The 20354-nt window shown below is 38.0% G+C and overlaps 2 protein-coding genes across 4 annotated transcripts; both read right to left on the reverse strand.

Moving 5' to 3' along the window:
* Nucleotides 1–4770: 4770 nt before the first annotated feature.
* On the reverse strand, nucleotides 4771–9327 carry znf326 (zinc finger protein 326). Its single transcript, XM_043241285.1, has 13 exons — nucleotides 8911–9327; nucleotides 8020–8066; nucleotides 7822–7894; nucleotides 7181–7541; nucleotides 6946–7111; nucleotides 6832–6848; nucleotides 6722–6764; nucleotides 6546–6627; nucleotides 5599–5746; nucleotides 5398–5497; nucleotides 5145–5275; nucleotides 4951–5046; nucleotides 4771–4870 (listed from the first exon to the last, which is right to left on the reverse strand). The coding sequence occupies exons 2-13, from the start codon at nucleotides 8045–8047 to the stop codon at nucleotides 4775–4777; spliced, it is 1341 nt and encodes a 446-aa protein (XP_043097220.1). The 5' UTR covers nucleotides 8048–8066; nucleotides 8911–9327; the 3' UTR covers nucleotides 4771–4774.
* A 649-nt stretch (nucleotides 9328–9976) lies between these two features.
* lrrc8db (leucine rich repeat containing 8 VRAC subunit Db) lies at nucleotides 9977–19502 on the reverse strand. 3 transcript variants are annotated; one of them, XM_043242463.1, is made up of 3 exons: nucleotides 19290–19502; nucleotides 18707–19065; nucleotides 9977–15044 (listed from the first exon to the last, which is right to left on the reverse strand). In XM_043242463.1, exon 3 carries the CDS (start codon nucleotides 15040–15042, stop codon nucleotides 12517–12519), a length of 2526 nt encoding a protein of 841 aa, XP_043098398.1. In that variant the 5' UTR covers nucleotides 15043–15044; nucleotides 18707–19065; nucleotides 19290–19502; the 3' UTR covers nucleotides 9977–12516. The 3 variants fall into 3 exon arrangements, with proteins under 3 accessions (XP_043098398.1, XP_043098396.1, XP_043098399.1); XM_043242461.1 differs by lacking the exon at nucleotides 18707–19065; XM_043242464.1 differs by lacking the exons at nucleotides 18707–19065; nucleotides 19290–19502 and adding an exon at nucleotides 19113–19186.
* Nucleotides 19503–20354: the final 852 nt, after the last annotated feature.

A 20354-nucleotide genomic window follows, 5' to 3' on the forward strand; every position in this document is an offset into this window, starting at 1 on the left:
ACTTCTGTGGGAATTCAACAAGTTTGCTTCTGTCAGAAGCTGAATTTAACTGTCAGGTAGCTTTACTTTCAAAGGGTCCTGACAGGAAGTAATGACTACTCTTGGCAGGTGTTTTTTTATTTCTTCTAACAAACATGCAATTGCCATCGGTGATGTGAGACGGAGAATTGTAAGTCGGGAATTCTCAGTTTATCTCAGTCAATTTGATGATAAAGCAATGATTGTCTTAGATTCCGGCAGCGATGGAAATTTAATGCCTTGTTTGACTCTTCGTATCAACACCCAGTTCGGGAGAAGGATGAGGGGGTTTCACGAGAAGGAGGATGATGAATTATTGAATGTTTTCAGTAGTGAAATATTAAGTCGAAGTGTAATATCACATACGGATGTAGTTCGTATCGTCTGGGTTCTAATATAGCAATCCGACCCCAAATGAAATTAATTGATTAAAGACCAACGTTGTGCTCGTTCGATGATTGGATTTAGTGATAGTCCGGATAAATGGATAGAATTGTCTCCTGCTAGGACAGCGTGACATATGATGGAATATAACAAGAGCTTTACAAAAGAGAACAGTTACGTGTCAGTTGACATCAAATGACAAAAGCCTTGACTGACGCTGAAATAAATCTTTGAATATGTTCAAAAAACTCTCCTGCTGAATACTGCAATACTGCTATACTATAGCGCCCTCTGTCTTTTGCTACTAGTGCAAAAACATTTCCCCCTAATAGAGAGACCCCTGGCATATCACAAGTCACATTTTGAGACCAATAAAAAAATATTCTCTTTATAGCAACTCCAGCTTTCTGACCTCACACAATCATCAAAGGATATCAAAACACATGCAGACCCACCACTTTGTATCCTTGAGAGCGGAGCGCTGCATGCATGAAAACTGTTATTAGTTTGGAAGTTCCATAATTCAATAAGTTTACATTCTGAATAATTTATGTCGAAAAATGTGAAAGTTTAAGAAGCCGTTCTGCACAAATAAAAGTTACTGCTGGGGAAAAAATGCATTTCTGCATGGTGCCCTGCTGGTGTGTAATTTGTGGTGAGCTGTTCTGGCCTTTTCCAGCCCTGTTTGGGCCAATGATTTTCTCTTGTCTCGGTGCAGCGCTGACCTTCTGAAAGGCAGCTGTGTGGTTAAAGCAGTCAATTTTCAAGGCCCTTGTAGCTTGAATCAAAACTCCATTATAGATTTTACCTCCGGGGGAACCGGGGGCCTTGCAAGGTTTTTCACAATTTTACCTGTGGAAAAAACCTAAAAGGACGGGCCGCTCTCCAGAGGGCTGCTTAGGGTTGATGGGGGATTGTGAGGGACTGAGAGTGCCAGGTGTGTACCCCAGGACACCAGCCTCATCTTCATGTGACAAGCAGGGGGGCAGCGCAGAGCGAAAATGGAGCTTTAAAAACATTCGGATGGCACTGAACCCTTGACATGACGGGGCCAGCACCTCGGGGAGAGCACGAGAGCAGAGCTCAGAATCTGAGAGCAGCTACGAGGGGTTTAAAACACCTCCTAGCAGGAGAAAAAGAAGAGAGAGAGAGAGAGAGAGAGACGGGAGAGCGAAGAATGAGCAAGGAACAGAGGCTGGGAAAGATGGAGGCCTCCGAAGACTACAAGTAACAGTTATTAAAACAACCAACAGTTCTCTTCCCTTGAACCATGTGTACTAACAAGCCAGGCGGGGGCCAAAGTCTCAGCCAGATCCTATCAGGACATCTGTCACTTTGTGGTGACAACCTCCTTTAATAAGTGACAGGGCCTTAGCGCTCGTGGGGGTGCATGCTGGGGGAGGGTTCCTCCACTCTGAGCGATGGCGAGGCCACTGCAGCCATCAAAGTCATGCAGCGGATGCCCTTTTTAAAACAACTTGTCCCAATTACAGCCAATAAGCACCAATCGGTACCCAGGCAGGGGCATGTGACATCAAAGATGCCAAGCGAAAATGCCCGCATGAGGTTCGTGTGGCAATTAGAGGACTTAAGCAGCATTTCATCACCAAATGTTTTCAAAATAAGTCTTAATTTAGGGGGAGTGGGTAAGAAGAAAGACACTGAGAGAGAGAGCTAGGGAGGGAGCGAGGGAGGGGGAGATGCCCTAAAGAAATCATTAAAGCATAATTACTGCTCATCATCTGTGCAAGTGCTTACAAAGTGCCAGTTCTGGATTTGTGCTCTTTTCCCTTGGGCAACGCACACACACACACACACACACACACATAAACACACACGCAGACACAAATAAATCCAAGGCCGTACCCTAGATAAAAGTTTTACAATCAATCTCTCACTGGGTTTAATGCCCAATTAAAATAGGAGCTTCAGCATCTAGAACAGAAAACACTTGCCCTCGACTCAAAGGCAACACTTAACATCTTTATATACCAAAAGTAGCTCTTTTTAGTCTTGTCTAATGGAATATCAACAAGCATTTGTTGTGCAATCTGTCAGTTGCCTGCATACACATTTACTGTGAAAGCGATTTTCACGTTTTTTTTTCTTCATTTTTTGCAGTTACAAATAAAAGGTAAGTGACACTTTGAAAAACTTATATGTGACCGTGGATCACAAAACACTCGTGAGGGTCAATTTTCAGCCGAATAAATAAGCTTTCCATAGATGCATGGTTTGTTATGACAATATTTGTCTGAGATACCGTTTGCAAAAAAACTAAATATTGAGTAAATTGTCTTTAAAGTTGTCCAAATAAAGTTCTTAGCAATGCATATTACAAACTGAACATTAGGTTTTTATATATTTACGTTATAGGGAATTTACAAAATACCTTTATGGAACATTAGATTTATTTTATATCCTAATGAATTTGAAGAAAATGAAAAAAAACATTTACTGTAGGCTATACAAATACACCCTTAAGACTTTATTTTTTTGTAAAACATATACCTATAATGTTTCATCGTTAAACATGTCTATAGTGCAGTTAAAGCATGTGCTAATGTTAGCATTGTGATAGTTATTGTATTTTTAAAGCGGTTTTGTTTTTATTTCTATTTTTTCTGTAAGACAAATGTGTTTCCATTGTTATTTTGTGTTGGTATTTCAGACCTAATAATGACTCACAATGCTTCAGCCTGAACAATCATTAAAGTAATGGGGATTTGTCATTTTTTAAATATACCCACTGTACCCATCTGACGTGGAGTCCTGGTCTCATTAGAGGGTTAGCAATGTCAAAATCAGACACTTGTGTCTATTCCCTATAAACATGGCATCTATCGCCAGCAGACACTCCAGCAGTGCATTCTAAGCTGACTACTGTAGCATGACGCAAAGAAACAAATGTTTCTTCTTATAACATAACCTGTAAATTTAGTATGATGGGATTGCCATAACAGGCCGGTCTGACAGACCTGATAAGAGTCAAGCGGGCCCCTTAAAATACTGGAGCAGACGAAAAGATTTCAGACAACTGGTATCATGACCTTCATAGGCAGACCATTACAAGCAGTCTTGCCGAGTCTAAATTGAGCTACTTTTAAACCCAGCCTAAAAGTAGCCCAAGAATTGAGCTGCTGCCGCGGGTTGTTTTTTTTTTCTGCAGTTTAAAGAATTGACACATAAATCATTTTTGAGTGAAATGCTTGTATTAGAACATTGTATTTATTTTTTAAGAGGGCACTGGTAGGGAAACCAGATAGGACCAAAAAAAAAAAAAAACTAAACTGAAGGGTAACATGAACAAGAGTTTTGATGGAGTCATTTAATTGATCATTGACTCTGATTAAGGGCATGAAAACAGTAAAATCAAGAGTTTATAGCGCTCTAGAAAAAGTTTTTGTGATACTGCCAGAACAGTAGAGGAAAAACAATAACCCCATTTCCTCCCCTTCATATCTCTCTAAAGCCGTGTGATGTTTTCATCCAGACCTACATCACAGTCGTTATTCAAAGCTTTACCTCTAATTCTTGTTTTTTTAGACAGAAAATCCGTAAAAAGGAAAAAAGGCAGGAAACGGTTCTTAAACCTCATTGGTTCTTGCAGATAGTCAACGCTTTAAAATGTAAACCTTCTGTAAAAGCTGAAAACCACTGGCCTCGCTGGTTCCTTACAAAAGAAAAAAGAATATCAGATGACTTTAATCAAACAGAACTGTGCTATTTAGTTGCACGCAACTTATGATGGGATTATGATGGGAAGCCTCATGCTTCAAATCAATTTTATCCCATCCAGATTTAAAGTTCAGAGCTATTATTACCCCTTTCCTCCAGTAGAGGGACTTCCTATTCTTCTTACAGAACGGTCATGCCGTCCTAATGGGTGAGATGAATAATTAAATCTGTTAAATAAAATTCTCACAGCAAGCACATTTAGTTTAAAGTGAAAATTTAATGGTCAACACACCATCTCATCTCAAAACAAACAGTGAAAAGGCTACATTTCCAATCCCAAATATTAAAGGGAACACAATATAACACTCGCGTTTAAATATAAAGCTGTAAAGTTTAACGGCATTTGGAACAGTGGCTAAATATTGTTCATACAAACCCACACAGAGACTACAAACACAGCACAACATGACCCTAGCAGACAGAATTCATCTCCGGCTGCACGGTGAACACTTTTTTTTTTTTTTTTTTTTAAAAAAAAGAGGAAAATGCCTACACTTATAAGTGTGGATCAGTGTGAAAGAATTATGAACTCTAATATTCTTAGGCCTTTTGAACGACCACTCGAACAAGGAAGTACAGTAGAAAGAGTCTTTTCCTCTCGTTTCTTTTTCTCAATGAAACACTCCAATGTCCGTTACGTATCACTACTTTCTTCATCTTCCTCAGATTTCTCTGGATCCTGCGAATCAGAACTCGCGTCATTGGCGTCGACTGCGAATGGGTCCTCTCCCTGTAAAACAAAAAAGATATCCAATAAAATGTCTTTTGAAATAAATGATTTTAGTTAATGTTTGCCACAAACGCCATTACCTTCATGTACTTCTCGTAGCGCACCTTCACGTTATCATTATTTATTATCGCTTTAGCGGTGACCACGCTGTCTCTTTTTAACTGCTCCTTATAAGCCTTTGAGAGCAGCAAGACCAGCGAAATGAGAAAAATACCCTATTTAGAGATAAAAAAAAAAAATCAGGATATTAGAAGAGAGGACAGAGTCGTGTTACCACTTTGCTCTTGAGGTGAGGGAGTGAATGAAGATGTTGCTGCACAGAGCTGAAAACCACAGGAATGTGAAGGTCGCATGCAACACAGTAAACCACCTCCATCCTCCTCATGTAGTCATCCTCTGTGACCCCTGTAAGAACAAGAAGTATAAACAGTCTGTCAGTAAAGAGAGTCTTAAAACACTGGAACATCAGCGTATTGATTTATCATATTATGCATATGTATGTGACGCTGGCTTGAGCGGAGTCACACCTTCCATTATTTTTGCCCATTCATCTTTGCTTCGCCCACAGGAGAACTTTAGCTTGTGTAGGGTAGAGACCGTTTTATGAAACTTGTGAACCATGCAATCCTGTGTGGTGTTAAAATGGATTAAAAAGTACAGCGACAAATACAATAAAAATCCTGACTAAAACATCAAGGGATTTTAATTGACTTTTTTTTTTTTCTTACATGCAAAAAACTGATGACCTTGTCATCAAATTTGGCTTGCCGTCGGATATAGTCGAGAGTCTCTCTGTGATATGTGCTTCCGAAGTGTTTCTCGATGTCTTTGTCTTCAAACGTGTGGAATTTACAAAAAGCACATGTAAAAGCCCACCTGAAAAAAAAAAATTAATAAAAAAAGTAACGTGCTATGAATACTAAAGTGACAGAAATTTGCATATACCTTGACATGTATTGCTAAATGCATTTGAATAATTAATGGTTACTTTGAAATATTTTGTAGTATCCAGCAAATGTAATTTATATGAGCCTTTTTACATTTCTCTGCTTTTAAAAGGAATATATAGGTCATCAAGCTCTGCCACAAAATATATATATTTAATTTTTTAATTTTTTTTTTATCTTCGATGCAATAAAGCCACTTCCCCAACTACTTTTACTTCAAATTAAAAACGCTACACAGTGAAACATTTTTTAAGATAAAATCATCTGTTTTAGAATCATCAGATTTTTGATTTTTAATACTTTTATTATTTATATAATTATATCCTTAATCTATTACAAAAGCCAGCTTAGTTTAAGCTTTTTTTTTTATTAATCTTTTATTTTAAATATTAAAACATAGATCATAATGCGTTTCATAATCAATAGCTGTAAACATGCTACACGTGAGTTTAGATGTTTTAGTGTTATACATTTTATCAACTCTATAAAGTGAATTTACAACTAACCTTCTTGTGCTTATATGGTAAGATGTTTTCTTAAAGTTTTCCTCTTTCATCAGAAGATTTCATAAACACGTTTTAATTCTTCAGTCTTTTAACTTTAAAATATATACATGCACGTGTGTATAAATAGAATTTATTCACACACACATAATAACTCTTGGATGCCATTAGTTTCTTGTTGGCACTAATAAATACTTTCTAGACAAAAGACATCTGGGTGTTCACCTGTGCTTATCTCCATATTTTTCATGATTCTTCTCTCGTCGTCTTCTGCGCTTCTCTCTGGCTCGAACTTTCTTACCAAGCTCTGCACTCAAATATTAAACCACGCTTGCACTGAACTCTGCTGCGAGATGCAACCTTTTAGCAATTTAATAAACAGAAGATCACGAAAGCCATACCGTCTTTACTCATTTCTTTGCTTTCAGAAGAAATACAACCGTCCTGCAGAAAAGACAAACTCTAGTATCATACGGCTGATTTTGTGGCGTCTTCGATCGTGAATTCTTACCTTTGAAATGTGTGGTCCTGAAAAAATAAAAACCCACAAAAAAGTATTGAAAGCATCAACAACAAAGGCAACATTTTTGAAAGACACATGCAACGATGTTTGGGAATCACATACCCACAATGCTGATTAGGCTGGGAGTTGCTCTTACGATCCTCTTCTTTTTAACCATCTTGCAAGGAGGCACCGGTTCCGTCATCTTCCTCTTAGTCCCTCGAAACGCCAAAGCAGCTGATTTTGAGTAGCATCTCTCTATGCAGATAGACGGGTTCTGACTAGAGCACTGTGGAAGAGAAGGGAATTCAACAGAGAAAGTCACCGCCTCAGGAACTAAACTAGACACCAGACGTACCCCAACATCTTGTCCTTTGTCCTCAGGTACAACAGCGTCTCTTCCACGGTAGTTTCTGTGCACGTATGGGTGCACGTCTCTGCCCCGTGACCCAATCGGTGCTGGCCGAGAGCGCGAAGGAGAGTACAAACTGGAGGAATCTGAGAGGTTAGATGTGGAGTATTGACTCTCTCTGCCGCTGTCCGAAAACGGAGACCTGGACCTTTGGGAAGACACGACGAAGGACCTGTCCCAGTTTGACAAGACATCCGCACCCCAGGTGGACGAACAGTCACTGTAACCTTCATTAGAATTTTCAAAAACGCTATCTGCATCTTCAGTGTTCGACGACCCAAGTCCGAAAGATTCATAGGCACCATATCTGGTAAAAAAAAAAAATTATTAAAAAAATTTAATTAAATAATAAAATAATATTATTTTTAAAATTAAGCAAATGAATAAAATTCAGTAACACTGCTTTTTATTATTATTCATTTGCATTATATTTAATATTAATAAAATTAAATATTTTACATTTTTGTATTCATTTATTTTTTAAACCATTTACTTTCAAAATAAATATGCTAAAGATCAACATTTTATATGGAGCCGTTTCTGTTGCCTCTTTAAAAAAACAAGGAAGATCCTGTAATAATTCTTACCTGTCAGAGCCTTTGGTCTCAAAGGACTCAGAGGATGCAAACGATCCAAATAAAGGCTGACTGTAGCATTTCCCTGAGCATTTTGACAAGTGAAAGTGATTATTCGAGAACGCTATTGGAAACGTGCCTCATTCAGAAACAAGTACAAGACAGCAGTACATAACTTTTTTAGCAATACAAGACTAAAGATTAAATTACCTGAATTTTCAGCTGATGATGGGAACATTTCATCTTAATCACAAGTCCTTTAAAACATATAATGTCATGATTAAGGCTTTGATTAAACAAAATAACACTAGCAAGTACCAACTCCATATTTTAGCTCACAGCTACTGCAAATTAAGCAAATGAGCTTTTCTTCATAGAGTATTTAATTTAGACCAATACTTACTTTCTTTAATGGCCAAAATAAAATGACCAGGCAGGGTACAACATCTTAAAGAAGCTTAATTTTACACAAGACTGTCATGCCATAAACGGGAGATGAAATAATGAAATAAAAAACAAAAAAGTTGAAAGCTAATATTTAGAGTTTCAAAAATATGCAGAAATGCTTCACCACAAAATGTCCATGTTCTTTTCAGAAGCTAAAATGATTGAAAACAATGACTGAAAATGATTAAAAGGATAACCCTGTTTCTTTCCATTGAAGTTATTAAGGTTTAGAGAGAAATATAGAGAGAGCACAAACACAGACATATATAAGCTCAACTCTGGTTTGAATGCTCTTTTCAAGATTTTCTTGTCACATTGAAACAGAGCACCTTGCTGTATTTACATCCATCTTTCATGTGTTTCGAGGTGTGGGAAATGGTCCTGGCAATGCTGCCATGCGAAACGTTCTTACATTTTTTTATGTTATTATTTATTTTTGCACCTGAGTGTTGTGCACGTTTATGCAAACCAAAATCCTAGCGTTTGATGATTAAAACACGACTACGGTCCAAATGCCCGTGCAAGGCACTGTAAACACTGAACTCGGTCCTCATTCGAAACGGACAAGTTTTCCGTTTCACCCATTCTTCTTCTTTTTTTTTTTAACAAAGGTAACGTTGTTTCTAAACACAACATAAAGGACGCCTCACTTACCACATAAACGAGAGTCAATCAGTCCTACCACGTTAAATTAAAGCAGGTGTCACTGAAATCATTTCCCCCCTAGAAACAAACTAAACGATGGTGACAGGAAACTTTAAAGCTGGTTTGCGAGAACAGTTCGGCTACTTCATAACCATTTCCTCATGAAAGCTGTCTTCCTCAAGATGGCGCTAGTGGTTCACAAACCAAACACTGAGCCCGGTTCGGGCCCGTTCACATGCTTAGGGCCTCTCTGGTGGCATTTGTACTATAAAATAGGCCAATGTAAGTGGATTGATACAACCTTACTTAATAATGAATATACATTAAATACACGACTTTTCCAGTAATCACAAACAGCTGCGTTTAGTCTGTCTGGTCCTAATCAGCGCTGAGAAAAATTACTGGTATCACGTGACAATACCGTATCTCCCGTATTTTTTTTTTTTTTTTTTTAGCATCACATCAGCACCTTCCGTTGAACAATTAACACCTTTCAGAGAGTAACAATATCCGTTTTATAATAAATATGCACATTGAATAGTTCAATGATAATTATTAATGTTCATATGTTACGTAACCACTCAGAAACAACTTTAGAGCCATAAAACCTCGCCCTTCGCGGCATCATAATGTCGCTCATTCATTCAGAACAGCGAAACACTTTCAAGACGCTATATTGATCCTCGCCACTAGAGGGAGCTCAAACATAAACCGCTGCCAGGGTTGCACCGAATAGCCTAGTACTAGCAAACCTTTCTTGGCGCATTGTTTGGAAAACAAGGTTTCATTTGCTATTTTGTTTAAAAGTTATATTGCACCGTATCACACATATTATGTTACCTCAACAATATATAGGCTAGCGTCTAGTTTCCATGCTGTATCGCAGTAGTTCTTACCTGGGGACCCCCGCTCTGTAAATTTTGCATGTCCCCTTTACCTAAAGACTGATTCTGATCTTCAGCGTCTTAGTACAGACTCCATGAAATAACTGAGTGTGTCATAGGAGGTCATATATGACCAAAATCACTACTGTAATTATAATTTTAGCATTTCAAGCAACACAGACACCAATATATATATTTTTTTTCCAATGTTTTATTATATTAAAAATTGCAAGTTGCAAATTTAACATCCTTTCAAACAAAACACATGATTAGGAGCAAAGCAGACTAAATTCATTCTCCTTTCCATCAAAACGGAAAGGCTAAACCATGAAGGGATGCAGTATCAGGCTACATTCAAGGCTGAATAGCAGTACACCTTAAAGTAGCTTGCTGAAAAATAAAACACATTTCCTTTATTCTGAAAATAAGCACTCGGTCGGAATGAACAGTAAGTGTTTCACGTACCTGAATGGACACATCTATTTCTTTTTACGGTGGAATCATTTCAAATCAGGTACATTGCAGTAAAACTATTAGTAGGTTATAGAAATGGAACATAAATTAATACAACTCTACGTAAATGAACAAACAAACGTTCATTCCAAACATCGAACAGAACCAACAAATAGTTACATCGTACAAAACCTATATAGTAATCTAATTTGAAGTCACTCAAAATATTGAAACTCATCTTTAGATGCACATGTGGTTGCAATTATTGTTAGTCACACACATGTATCGAAAATGATTTTCAAGCCTCATCTGGAACGACATCAAAATTCTTGAGGGGTCACAAAGATACCGATTACAGGTCAGACCCTGCAGCATTTCAGTAGGACAAATATAACACAGTGTGGGAAGTGATTCCACAAAATGACTAGACAACTCTTCTGTGAAATGCAAATAGGTCGATCCCAAAAATATTGGTTTTAATAATAATAATACAAATTATGATAATTTATTGGACGTTATCCAAATTATTCAATCACTATTGATCCTCAATTCATGTACACAACAGGTAAATTACCATCCAGCCTATTGAAAACATTTTAATGAACTATTGAATGCTTTAAAACAAACACCACTCAATCCTTGTCAACAATTACTTAACGCGGCTAAATATTACACCCTTTACTTGTCATTTCCTTTTCATACAAATTATTGGGTTAAAATAATATTAGGAAATGGTTAGGGAGTTGAACGCTGAAACAATTTATGTTATTATAGCATGCTCCTTAAAAAGGGATAGTTTCTCAAATTTAATTTCTGTCTTCGTTATGTATTAATTTAACTGTAAGACGACTATTAAACCTTGACGATGTTTTAATTAGTTTGACAGGTTTGTGACTTTGTCAAGAAAAATGAAAGCACAAATGTTCAGGTTAGGGATATCTAGTACGTAATTCCAGCATTGGCGTGAATATTGATACCTAACATCTGGCAAGTCACTTTTCTGTGCGTTTGCCTCAAAAGCTGACTGCATGGGCATGCACAGCACAGACAGAGCAGGGTAACTTAAAACAGTGATTCACACAATGCAAGCATTTTCATTACTTTCACTAGCCACTAAGGGCTAACAGTAAAACAGATGGTATAGTCATACACAGTCACAGGCTAACATATGATGTATATATATATATATATATATATATATATATATATATATATATATATATATATATATATATATATATATATATTCTAAGGGCAATTTACCTCTACATGTCTACTGGAGGTTTTGAGCATTAAGGACCATGCAGTGTATACACATTACAGGTCTGTCCCATTATATGATGTTATATACAAAACATGCACAAGTCAAATGAGCTCAATATAACTTATGCATTACTTCTGTAACCCACATGAAAAGACGCTATTGAAAGGAAAAGGCTATTTTATTGCCAAAACTTGCACAGACTAAAGGTATCATGTGCATCACACTGCATCAACAAACATTGTTATTCAGTTCCCAGTATTTTGGTTAATAGACATCGAATACGTGGACAGTTGTCAGTTTCAAAAAAAAAAAATCTAACAGATAGCAACTGAGGTATAAAATATACTGTTTGATTGCATCTTGGACAGATATGATAACGTTGTATCAATGCAAACATTCATTTTTTAAAATACTTTAGTGAACATCTTAAATTAGTGCGCTTTTCTCTGAACCCGAAAGGGGACTCTAGGGAGACTTTTTTACGTATAGTTGAGTAAAATAGTTATGATTAACATGTCAGTTTAATTGTCAGTTGTTCTAGGTTCTCCCTAACAATGAATACAATCATTGATTGCACCACAATACACAATGCATGTGATGCAAACTGTGCGGATAACAGCTGGTGAAAATATTAACATGAATGCTACTGAAAATGAACGAAAAACAATAGTGATCTGAATTATGCTTCCACTTTAACATAGGCAAATTAAAAAAAATAAAAAAAAACCTATGCAGACAGGCTTAATCATCTCAAACATTTGATTAATTCTCAGGAATTCTATGCACTACGCATATTTTTGGCCTGTGCAAAAAAAAAAAAAAAAAAAGGTACTGAATGTTAACATAAGTTTTGATACTGGACTAATTCCTTACACATAGAACATCCATTCATGCCCACAGTCCTGGATAAAACAACAAAAAAAATTTAAAAAAGAAAACCAAACAAACAGAAGTAGTGAACACTGTCTTTTTTCACTCAGAAAACCATCTTACCAGATTTTTCCTGATCCACACTCACACTCCATTAGCAAAATTAGCACTGGTTTCCTGACTTATGCCCTCTTTGACCTCTAGGGGCAGTGAATCGAAAAGGTGGTCCTCCACAATGAGGGCATTTCGACGCAAGAGTCGGCACTGGCCAAGCTGTGCAGGCAGGCGATCCAGGCAGTTCCCCTTCAGCTCAAAATGAGTCAGCTGCAGCAACTGTCCGATTTTCTCTGGCAGCGATGAGATGCAATTATGCCCAAGGGAGAGGGTACGCAACTTTGTGCATTTGAACAGTTGCTTGGGTACCACTTCTACCTTGTTTCCTGTGATGGCAAAGTGCTGTAGATTCTGGAGAAACCCCACCTCTGGAGGAATCACTACAATGGAGTTGTGGCTAACATCCAGGTATCTCAGTTTAAGAAGATTGAACAGAGTGGTAGGCAAGGTCTCTAGTTTGTTATGGGACAGATAGAGGAACTCAAGGTTTTTAACGTGACTTATGGACAGTGGAATGGAAATGATTTTATTGTGCCACAGTTTGAGGCAGTTAAGCCGTTTGAGGTGCTGGAAGCTGATGACCTCTTCAATGGTCCGGATATTGTTAGATTTCAAGTCCAATTCCTGCAGGTTGGTCAAACTAAAAATTGCATGCGGTATCCGCTCCAGTTCACAATTGTGCAGCTCCAGTTCAGCAAGGTTCATCATCTTTTTCAAGCTGTTCAACACCAAGAGTTTAGTACCATCATTGTGAACCACGAGTTTGATCAGGTGCGGTGATAAGTCTGTAATGTTAGTCGGGATCTTGGTAAGGTTGCTCTTCAGATGTAGGATCTTTAGATGCCTCAAGTCCCTGAGGGACTCTAATCCTATCATTTTGTTATTCTCGGAGTTCAAGTTTCCCACCAAGTACAGCTCTCTCAAGTTCTTTAGCATGTAAACCCAAGTGGGAATCTCTCCAACGTCCGTAAACTTGACATGAAGGCACCGGAGGTGATCGCGGAGGAAACTGAACGCAGTCTGTTCGACTTTGGCGGGGCAGTGGTAAAAGTGCAACTCGTGGAGGTTGATCATCTGGGAGATTTTCGCTGTGATACGTGCCTCGGGGATGAGTTCTAATTTCAGGACCTCTAAATCGGTGAGGTCAAAGACTGCATCGGGAACTCCCGAGAGCATGAAAAGATGCAGCTCAAGCTTGTCCTGCACATTGCGAGTCACATGCTGCCGTAGTTTCTCAAAGGTCCACTCATGGTTTAAGCTGATTTCCCGCAGTTTGTTCTCGCTTACCTCTGAGAGAAAGACACCGAAACGTTTTGAGTACAATTGGTCATACTGGTCCACCATGTGTAGGAGGAAAGCAAAGTCATTCTTCACATCTGGGATATCACTAAAACTGCTTTCTTCTCGAACCTTCTCAAAAGAGTACTCTTTAAGTGGCCGTCTAAACAGCCAAAAGAGAGTGTATATGCAAACCAGGCCATAAACAAAAATGAGGACAATGTAGCTAACAAGGAGTTTTTTCAACATGAAAGCCATGTTATGGGTGCATTTAAATTTTGCGTATCCAGTCAAATGCTTAATTTCAGGCTCACAATCATGATCAAATTTAATGGACGTGACAAAGGTCATGGTGTAGCATAGAATCAGAATGAATTTGACAGTTTTTATTATTGTTTGAGCTACATAGAGTTTGTAGATCATGTCGCTGTCTTCGACATGTGTGCGGAACTTCCTTACTTTCTCAAAAAGTGCTTTAGCTTGCTCTCCATCTTTCTTATCTAGTATAGTCATACTTGGAACCTCAATGACTGGCTTCTCTGCAGAAAACTTGATGCTAGATTTTGCAAGCATGGGTGTGGACTGATTTGGACTCCCCTCCTCACTGCTGGTTGAAAGATGCTTTGGTAATGTAGAGGCTCCAGTCAGTCTCTGCTTATTCTCTTCGGAGTCTTCACAGGCTGTCTCAGACAATGCTTTGGTTGTCCAAGGGGACTCAAAACACTTGCCCAAAATAGACACAAAATGCTCAATTTTGGAACTGGTCTTTGGATACTTGAACCAAAAGTTACTGCTTACCATGAGAACAATTGTGTGAATGAGAGCTAGATATGGAAAGTATTTTGAATACCATGGGAGGGCAACATGGTAGCACATCTGATTAACAAAGACATACTGCTGAAAATCCAGATTTGTTCGTAAACCCGTGGGCTGAGGTTGCTTGACAGCAGACGACTGTGGGAAGTGTTGGACAACACTGTCGGTTTGTTCTTTGCTTGATAAAGGTGCAGCTGCCAATGTCACATGGCCTCCTCCTGTCCCTGAGCCAAGAGCTTTCTCTGGTGGCCTTTCCGTGGCCACAGGGGTTTGGTCCTCCAACGATTCCAGAACAGGAAGGCAAACCACCTGATCTTTGGTTAACTGCATGGTCCCGGCAAATATGGCCAGCATTAACATGACCACACCCAGGTAATCCATAAAGACGTCCCACCATGGTTTCAGGATCCGATAAGTTGGCTGGATGTCATTTAGTGAGGCAACTTCTGTGAGGGTAAACATTCCTACATGAAGACATAAAAACAAGTATTTACTATATAGCATTAACACATAAGAGTGTCCGAGAAAAGGACAAATCTTAAAAAAGTAAAACATGTAACAACTTTTTTTATTTTTTGCATTAATGTTGATTTGATATAGTTGATTCATCTAATTTAATATATTTTTTTCAATTTAGTATCTTTCATTTTCCATTTATTTTGTGTTGTTATCATGAAATGTACATGTGGGAAAAAATAATAAAGTTTTATATATATATATATATATATATATATATATATATATATATATATATATATATATATATATATTTATTTTTTTAGGAAGTCACACCACAAGAAGTTTTACAACCCGAGTTAACCTTGCCTTATCAAAGGCAAATTATCTGATATTTAAAACAAATCTTATATATATTATACCTGAATATATTGCATGTATGTATACTTATTTTAAAAATGCATAAGAAATATTAGTCTTGTCACAAGTCAATGACTTACATACAAATCAAATATAAAAATGTTTCATTTCTGCTTGTTCTTCAAGCTAATAAACAAATTGAGTTCCTAAATGTTACACTCCCTGCTATGTGAAATAAATACTTGACACAACAATAAGTCTTATTCTCGTATTCCATTAAATCAATCTGCAAATGGAAGGAGTGGCCACTTATACATCACTAAAGATAACAAATGGTCCTGTCGCTTGGGGAGACATCCCAGTGTCTCTGTCCTGTATCGCTTTTCACAGCACAGAGCTTGATCACTGCTGAGGCACTAAAGCACTGCATTAGACTTATTAGATCATCAGCCTTAGTGGGCCCCTACTGTACTGCGTAAAGACAATAGTACTGCAGTGGTGAGCCCCGCCAAAGACAATGTTGTCTTTAATATCAAGTTGCAATCTCTGCTCTAATATACAGGCATTTTGCAGGGGTACTATTGACGTGAAGAGCTCAACTTTCACATCGCTAAGACTTACCCATAAACATCCAATAGACAAAATTGAGTGACCTTCTCACTGTTGAGAAACAATTGACTGAATGTCACGATGATTAATTAACTTTTAATTCATTTGCTAATACAACTGTTATTTATATAAATCATAAATGTTTTGAGTACCATGAATTCCCTGTAGATTGAGATGTTCTGCTTAAATGTTTACAATTACATGTACAATTACTTTTAATTTTTCCATGGGGCTTTTTGCGCATAACTTCCTGTCTTTAGAATCTACTAATAAAACAAAGTCTAGACTTGCTTCGCAAGACAATCACATTCCATCCAAGTCACAAGAACTTTGTTCTTCTGCTTGGCCTGTCCTGAAGATCTTTTGTTCAAATCTTACACTGCCTTTGATGTTAACATGTCAACTGTAAGGAAGATGTAAGAATCTAAGAAGCATAAAGAAAATGTTTAAGCACAAAAAAGAAGTTTTGTGTGTAACGGATGAACATCCTTAAAACGATTCGATTCAAGACTGGTGTTAGTTACAGTAATAGCTATATATGCAGAAGTCCTCCCTCTGCATTAATTAGTCTCTAATTTAGTGCAATTACGCAACAGCTTATTTAGCCAAGTCAGATTGCGGTAAACAACAATTACTACTTTCTTAGTGTTTTGCCATGGGGTTAGATAAGCACACGTGACTTCTCAAAAGGCACGTAACCACGTACAGACGCACATTCAATGAGTGCGTTCAAAAAACTAAGGGTGATCTATTTTGGTCGTTCGGTCATTTTACAAGTATGAACATCTGTAGACCTCATCACTTCTTTGATGGTACTTCACTGCGGAAAAAAGAAAAATCACTCCTTTAAAGAAACATTAATACAAGCCTATCAAATGAAGTGGAAATTCAGCACACAGCCACCAGCAAGACTGTGAATTATATTAAATCACCTAATAAATGTAATGCTCCAAGACTGGTAAAGTAGGACTCAACAAGACATCAGAGCATGTCTGAGAATTGCTTTTCCCACTGCCTACCCAAAATAATTAGCTAGACATCAGTTCCCAAGATCTACGGCTAGAAGGTTACACACACTGACCCCCGCAAGAGCTGAGATGTTAAGCAGGCTGGTTTGCAAATGTTTTGAAGAGTCTACAATAGTCATTTTCCATTTCAATGTGAAACTAAGCATCACATAACGCAGACTCTTAAGACTAATGTAACTTTCATACATCTGTAGCGTTGAAAGACAGGAAACATTTCTACAAACAACTGGTAATTTCCTTATCGCTGATATACATCCAAAGAGCATTTGTCCATTTCCTCAACTGCTCTCATCATTCAACATGCTCCACACACTAGTGCATCACTTAGTAAGCAAGGATCAATTGTTTCAACACTTTCTGGATTTAGCAAAAGACCTGCTACAGGATCGCTTCTTAATACTTTTTTATATGCTATATGTTTATGTAGCATTCTATGCGTTATGCCATTTAACATATAGTTTGTTTGACTAGTTTATCATTATCTGATGTACAAAAAAAAAGGAAAATACTAAACAAAAATTCATAACTTGCTTTAGCATACATTGTCCTGAGTTCTGGATAAGAACTTGTTTTTGCAGCGGGAAAAATATCAGCAATTTTACTAAAGCTGCTGTAGTCACTAAAATTATGCAACTAAAAACTGAATTAAAAAAAATGACAAAACAATTATAATTTGCTTATTTGGAAGCATAAATCTTATTAATAATAATAATAATAATATATTTAGAGAATAGCTGGGATACCGACTTATAAATCCAAGTTTATAAGCATATTTATTACTAATTTGTTACAAGTCCACGGCAATGAGAAACCTCAGTTTTTAACCTCACCTAGGTAACACAACCTTAACCCACAAAAAACACAATTACCATCACAGATAGCCTTACTTAACCTCAGTCTGGGCTTCTACCCTATAACTAGGTCACGGCTGCAGCTGTTATTCTCATTTGCTGTGTCTCAAACCGAAAATTTAAATGACAATGCTGTTAACCAATCACGTACCTTCATGTTATCCTGCAGATTTCGGTGTTGGGGAAGCCGTTTGTTTCCCAGTATATGCTCAGTTTACTGTAGGTCAGTGAGTTATTAAAGCATCACTGTAGTAATGTATGAATTTATGCACGCGTGTTGAAAAAGGCTGAAACTGAAACCAAGCATCTGTTCACGTCTGCCAAGTCAAGTGAAACCAAAAATCAGGAAATCAAGAATAAAATTAAGGTCAACAAAAAATGTTGAGCACCGTCAGCATTTAAATAGGCCGATCCAATATTACTAAAGGTGTCTCAAACATTACAGCTTTTAAATATAAACCCAAATCATCTTTTTATTATTATTATTATTAACACTGATTTGAAAGCGCATACTGTCTCGAGTACAACTGTTGTGCTGCTGGGTAAAAAAAAAAAAAAAAAAAAGAATGATGGGCAACAGTGTAGAATATTACGAAACAAATTATGTAATATGCATTAACCAGAAATTGGATAAATTGGTAACTTCGTAGAAGGGACCTGAAATTCACATCACTAGTTGTATATTAGCTCGTGCAACTGTTTGGACTGTTTGTACGGTCTCCTTCGAAAAGTGCCCAAACCATCTTGCTCTGACTACTCTGAACTACTCTCACAGTCCTCATAAACACAACCTCGAGTGCATAGCATAACGTGTATACTTACTGTCTCATAGAAACGTCACCAAACGTCATCCATGCAGCACTTTAATTCCTGAGAACCTCAAACACATTTTATCCACTTGTCCTTGCCGTAATGGGGACACTGTTGTAGACAGATACGCGTCCATTCGCGTGGGAGACGTCCTTTTAAGCGCATTTACGCCATCGTGTTTCTACACCGGGTCGCGACATATATACGACAACGGTTTGCTTCCCAACAACGCGCAAACTGCGAGTAGAACGCGATTTACAGGAACGGACTGGAATATTGCCTATGAACGCAATCCGGCGTCTTGTCATGTCTTCGCTGTTCTGGGCAGATTAACGCCGCTCGGGCAGGAAAGCGATGTAGGTCTGAAGACACTGTTGTGTTAAAGAGGAAAAAGTGTCGGTACAAAAGGACAACTTACAAATCATTTACCCGAGAGGGCTTTATGCACATGTAAGGGTCCCCGCTCATCTCATTATTGTGGTACATTCAGTGCCGCGCGCACAACGGCAGAGTCAACCAGTCTGCACCAGTTCTCTGCACTGCATATCCGCCACCTTAAACCCCCACAAACACACATCCACAGGCTCGTACGTACCTCAAACCAAAGCTGTCATTTTAAAAACGTCAACGCTTCCACGATGTCCATGCGTACGAAACGATGAATGAGAAACGTCTGTAATAAACAGAAACGTACTGTCAAATAGAGGAAGTGCACGTGGGCGGAGCTAAAGTTTACGGGAGGATTTACGCGCGAAACACCTGACCGGTGTTCAGAAGTTACTAAGCAACCAAATCCAGTTTGTTACACTCGAACTGTTCCACGTTTTAGGCTTGCTTCCACGAATAGGGGACGTTAAATTGTATGATTGTTTATATCAAATTACAAAGTATGTTAGCATAAGGAGTAAACGTTTTACCTAAAATTAGCCTAAATTACCCCATGTTTACTCAGCCCTAAGCCATCCTACGTGTATACGACTTTCTTCTTTTAGACGAACACAGTTGGACTTTTTTAAAAAATGTATCCTGGCTCCAAGCTTGGTAATGCTTGTGGGTAGCTGACATTATATTGAAGGTCTGTAAATCGGATATATCTGTAAATACTGCGACGAAAAACTAACGCCTTTGGGAGATCCTCTGAAGCAAAAACAACAACAAAAACATTTTAATATTATAACATAAATGACTGAACTGAACGCTGAGTTCCGGTATTTTGGCTGACCTTTGACTGTCGGTCAGAAGTCAGCAAAGAAGCCTGAACTCAGCAATCACTCAGTCTGGGTAATTTTCATTTTTTGTCTTGTTTATATGTAAATGAAATTCTTTATGCTTTACAAGCGAACCATATGGTTGCAAATAAGATTAAACAGGCTTTGCCTTCCCCTCCCCACCGGACAACCAGGTTCCGTGGGTTTGGCTTGTATTTATTTGCCACATGAAGGATTTAGTGTTGGTCACCGGTGTGGTTATTTTATGTGACTAGCCACCTGCACACACAGAGGGAGACAAAGGACAGACATCAGGAAACCTAAGAGAAATAAAGTGTGACAAGGTGAATCCCACAGTCCAATATGCGCTGCAGGCAAATTCTGGGTACATGAGGACATTTCTTGGCACTCGAGCTCTTCGCTTATAATAGGCCAGCCTAAAGAAAATGCTG

The sequence above is a fragment of the Puntigrus tetrazona genome, chromosome 6 (genome assembly GCF_018831695.1).
Source record: "Puntigrus tetrazona isolate hp1 chromosome 6, ASM1883169v1, whole genome shotgun sequence".
Lineage (NCBI taxonomy): Eukaryota > Metazoa > Chordata > Actinopteri > Cypriniformes > Cyprinidae > Puntigrus > Puntigrus tetrazona.

Excerpts from the sequence above, each read along its gene's own strand:
- lrrc8db (XM_043242461.1), bottom strand. The coding sequence starts at position 15,042 with ATGTTTACCCTCACAGAAGTTGCCTCACTAAATGACATCCAGCCAACT.
- znf326 (XM_043241285.1), bottom strand. The coding sequence starts at position 8,047 with ATGTTCCCATCATCAGCTGAAAATTCAG. Across the intron at positions 7,112-7,180 it reads ACAAAGGACAAGATGTTGGG|TGCTCTAGTCAGAACCCGTC; the intron begins GTACGTCTGGTG and ends TCTCTTCCACAG. Across the intron at positions 5,047-5,144 it reads CTCACCTCAAGAGCAAAGTG|GCTTATAAGGAGCAGTTAAA; the intron begins GTAACACGACTC and ends CTGCTCTCAAAG.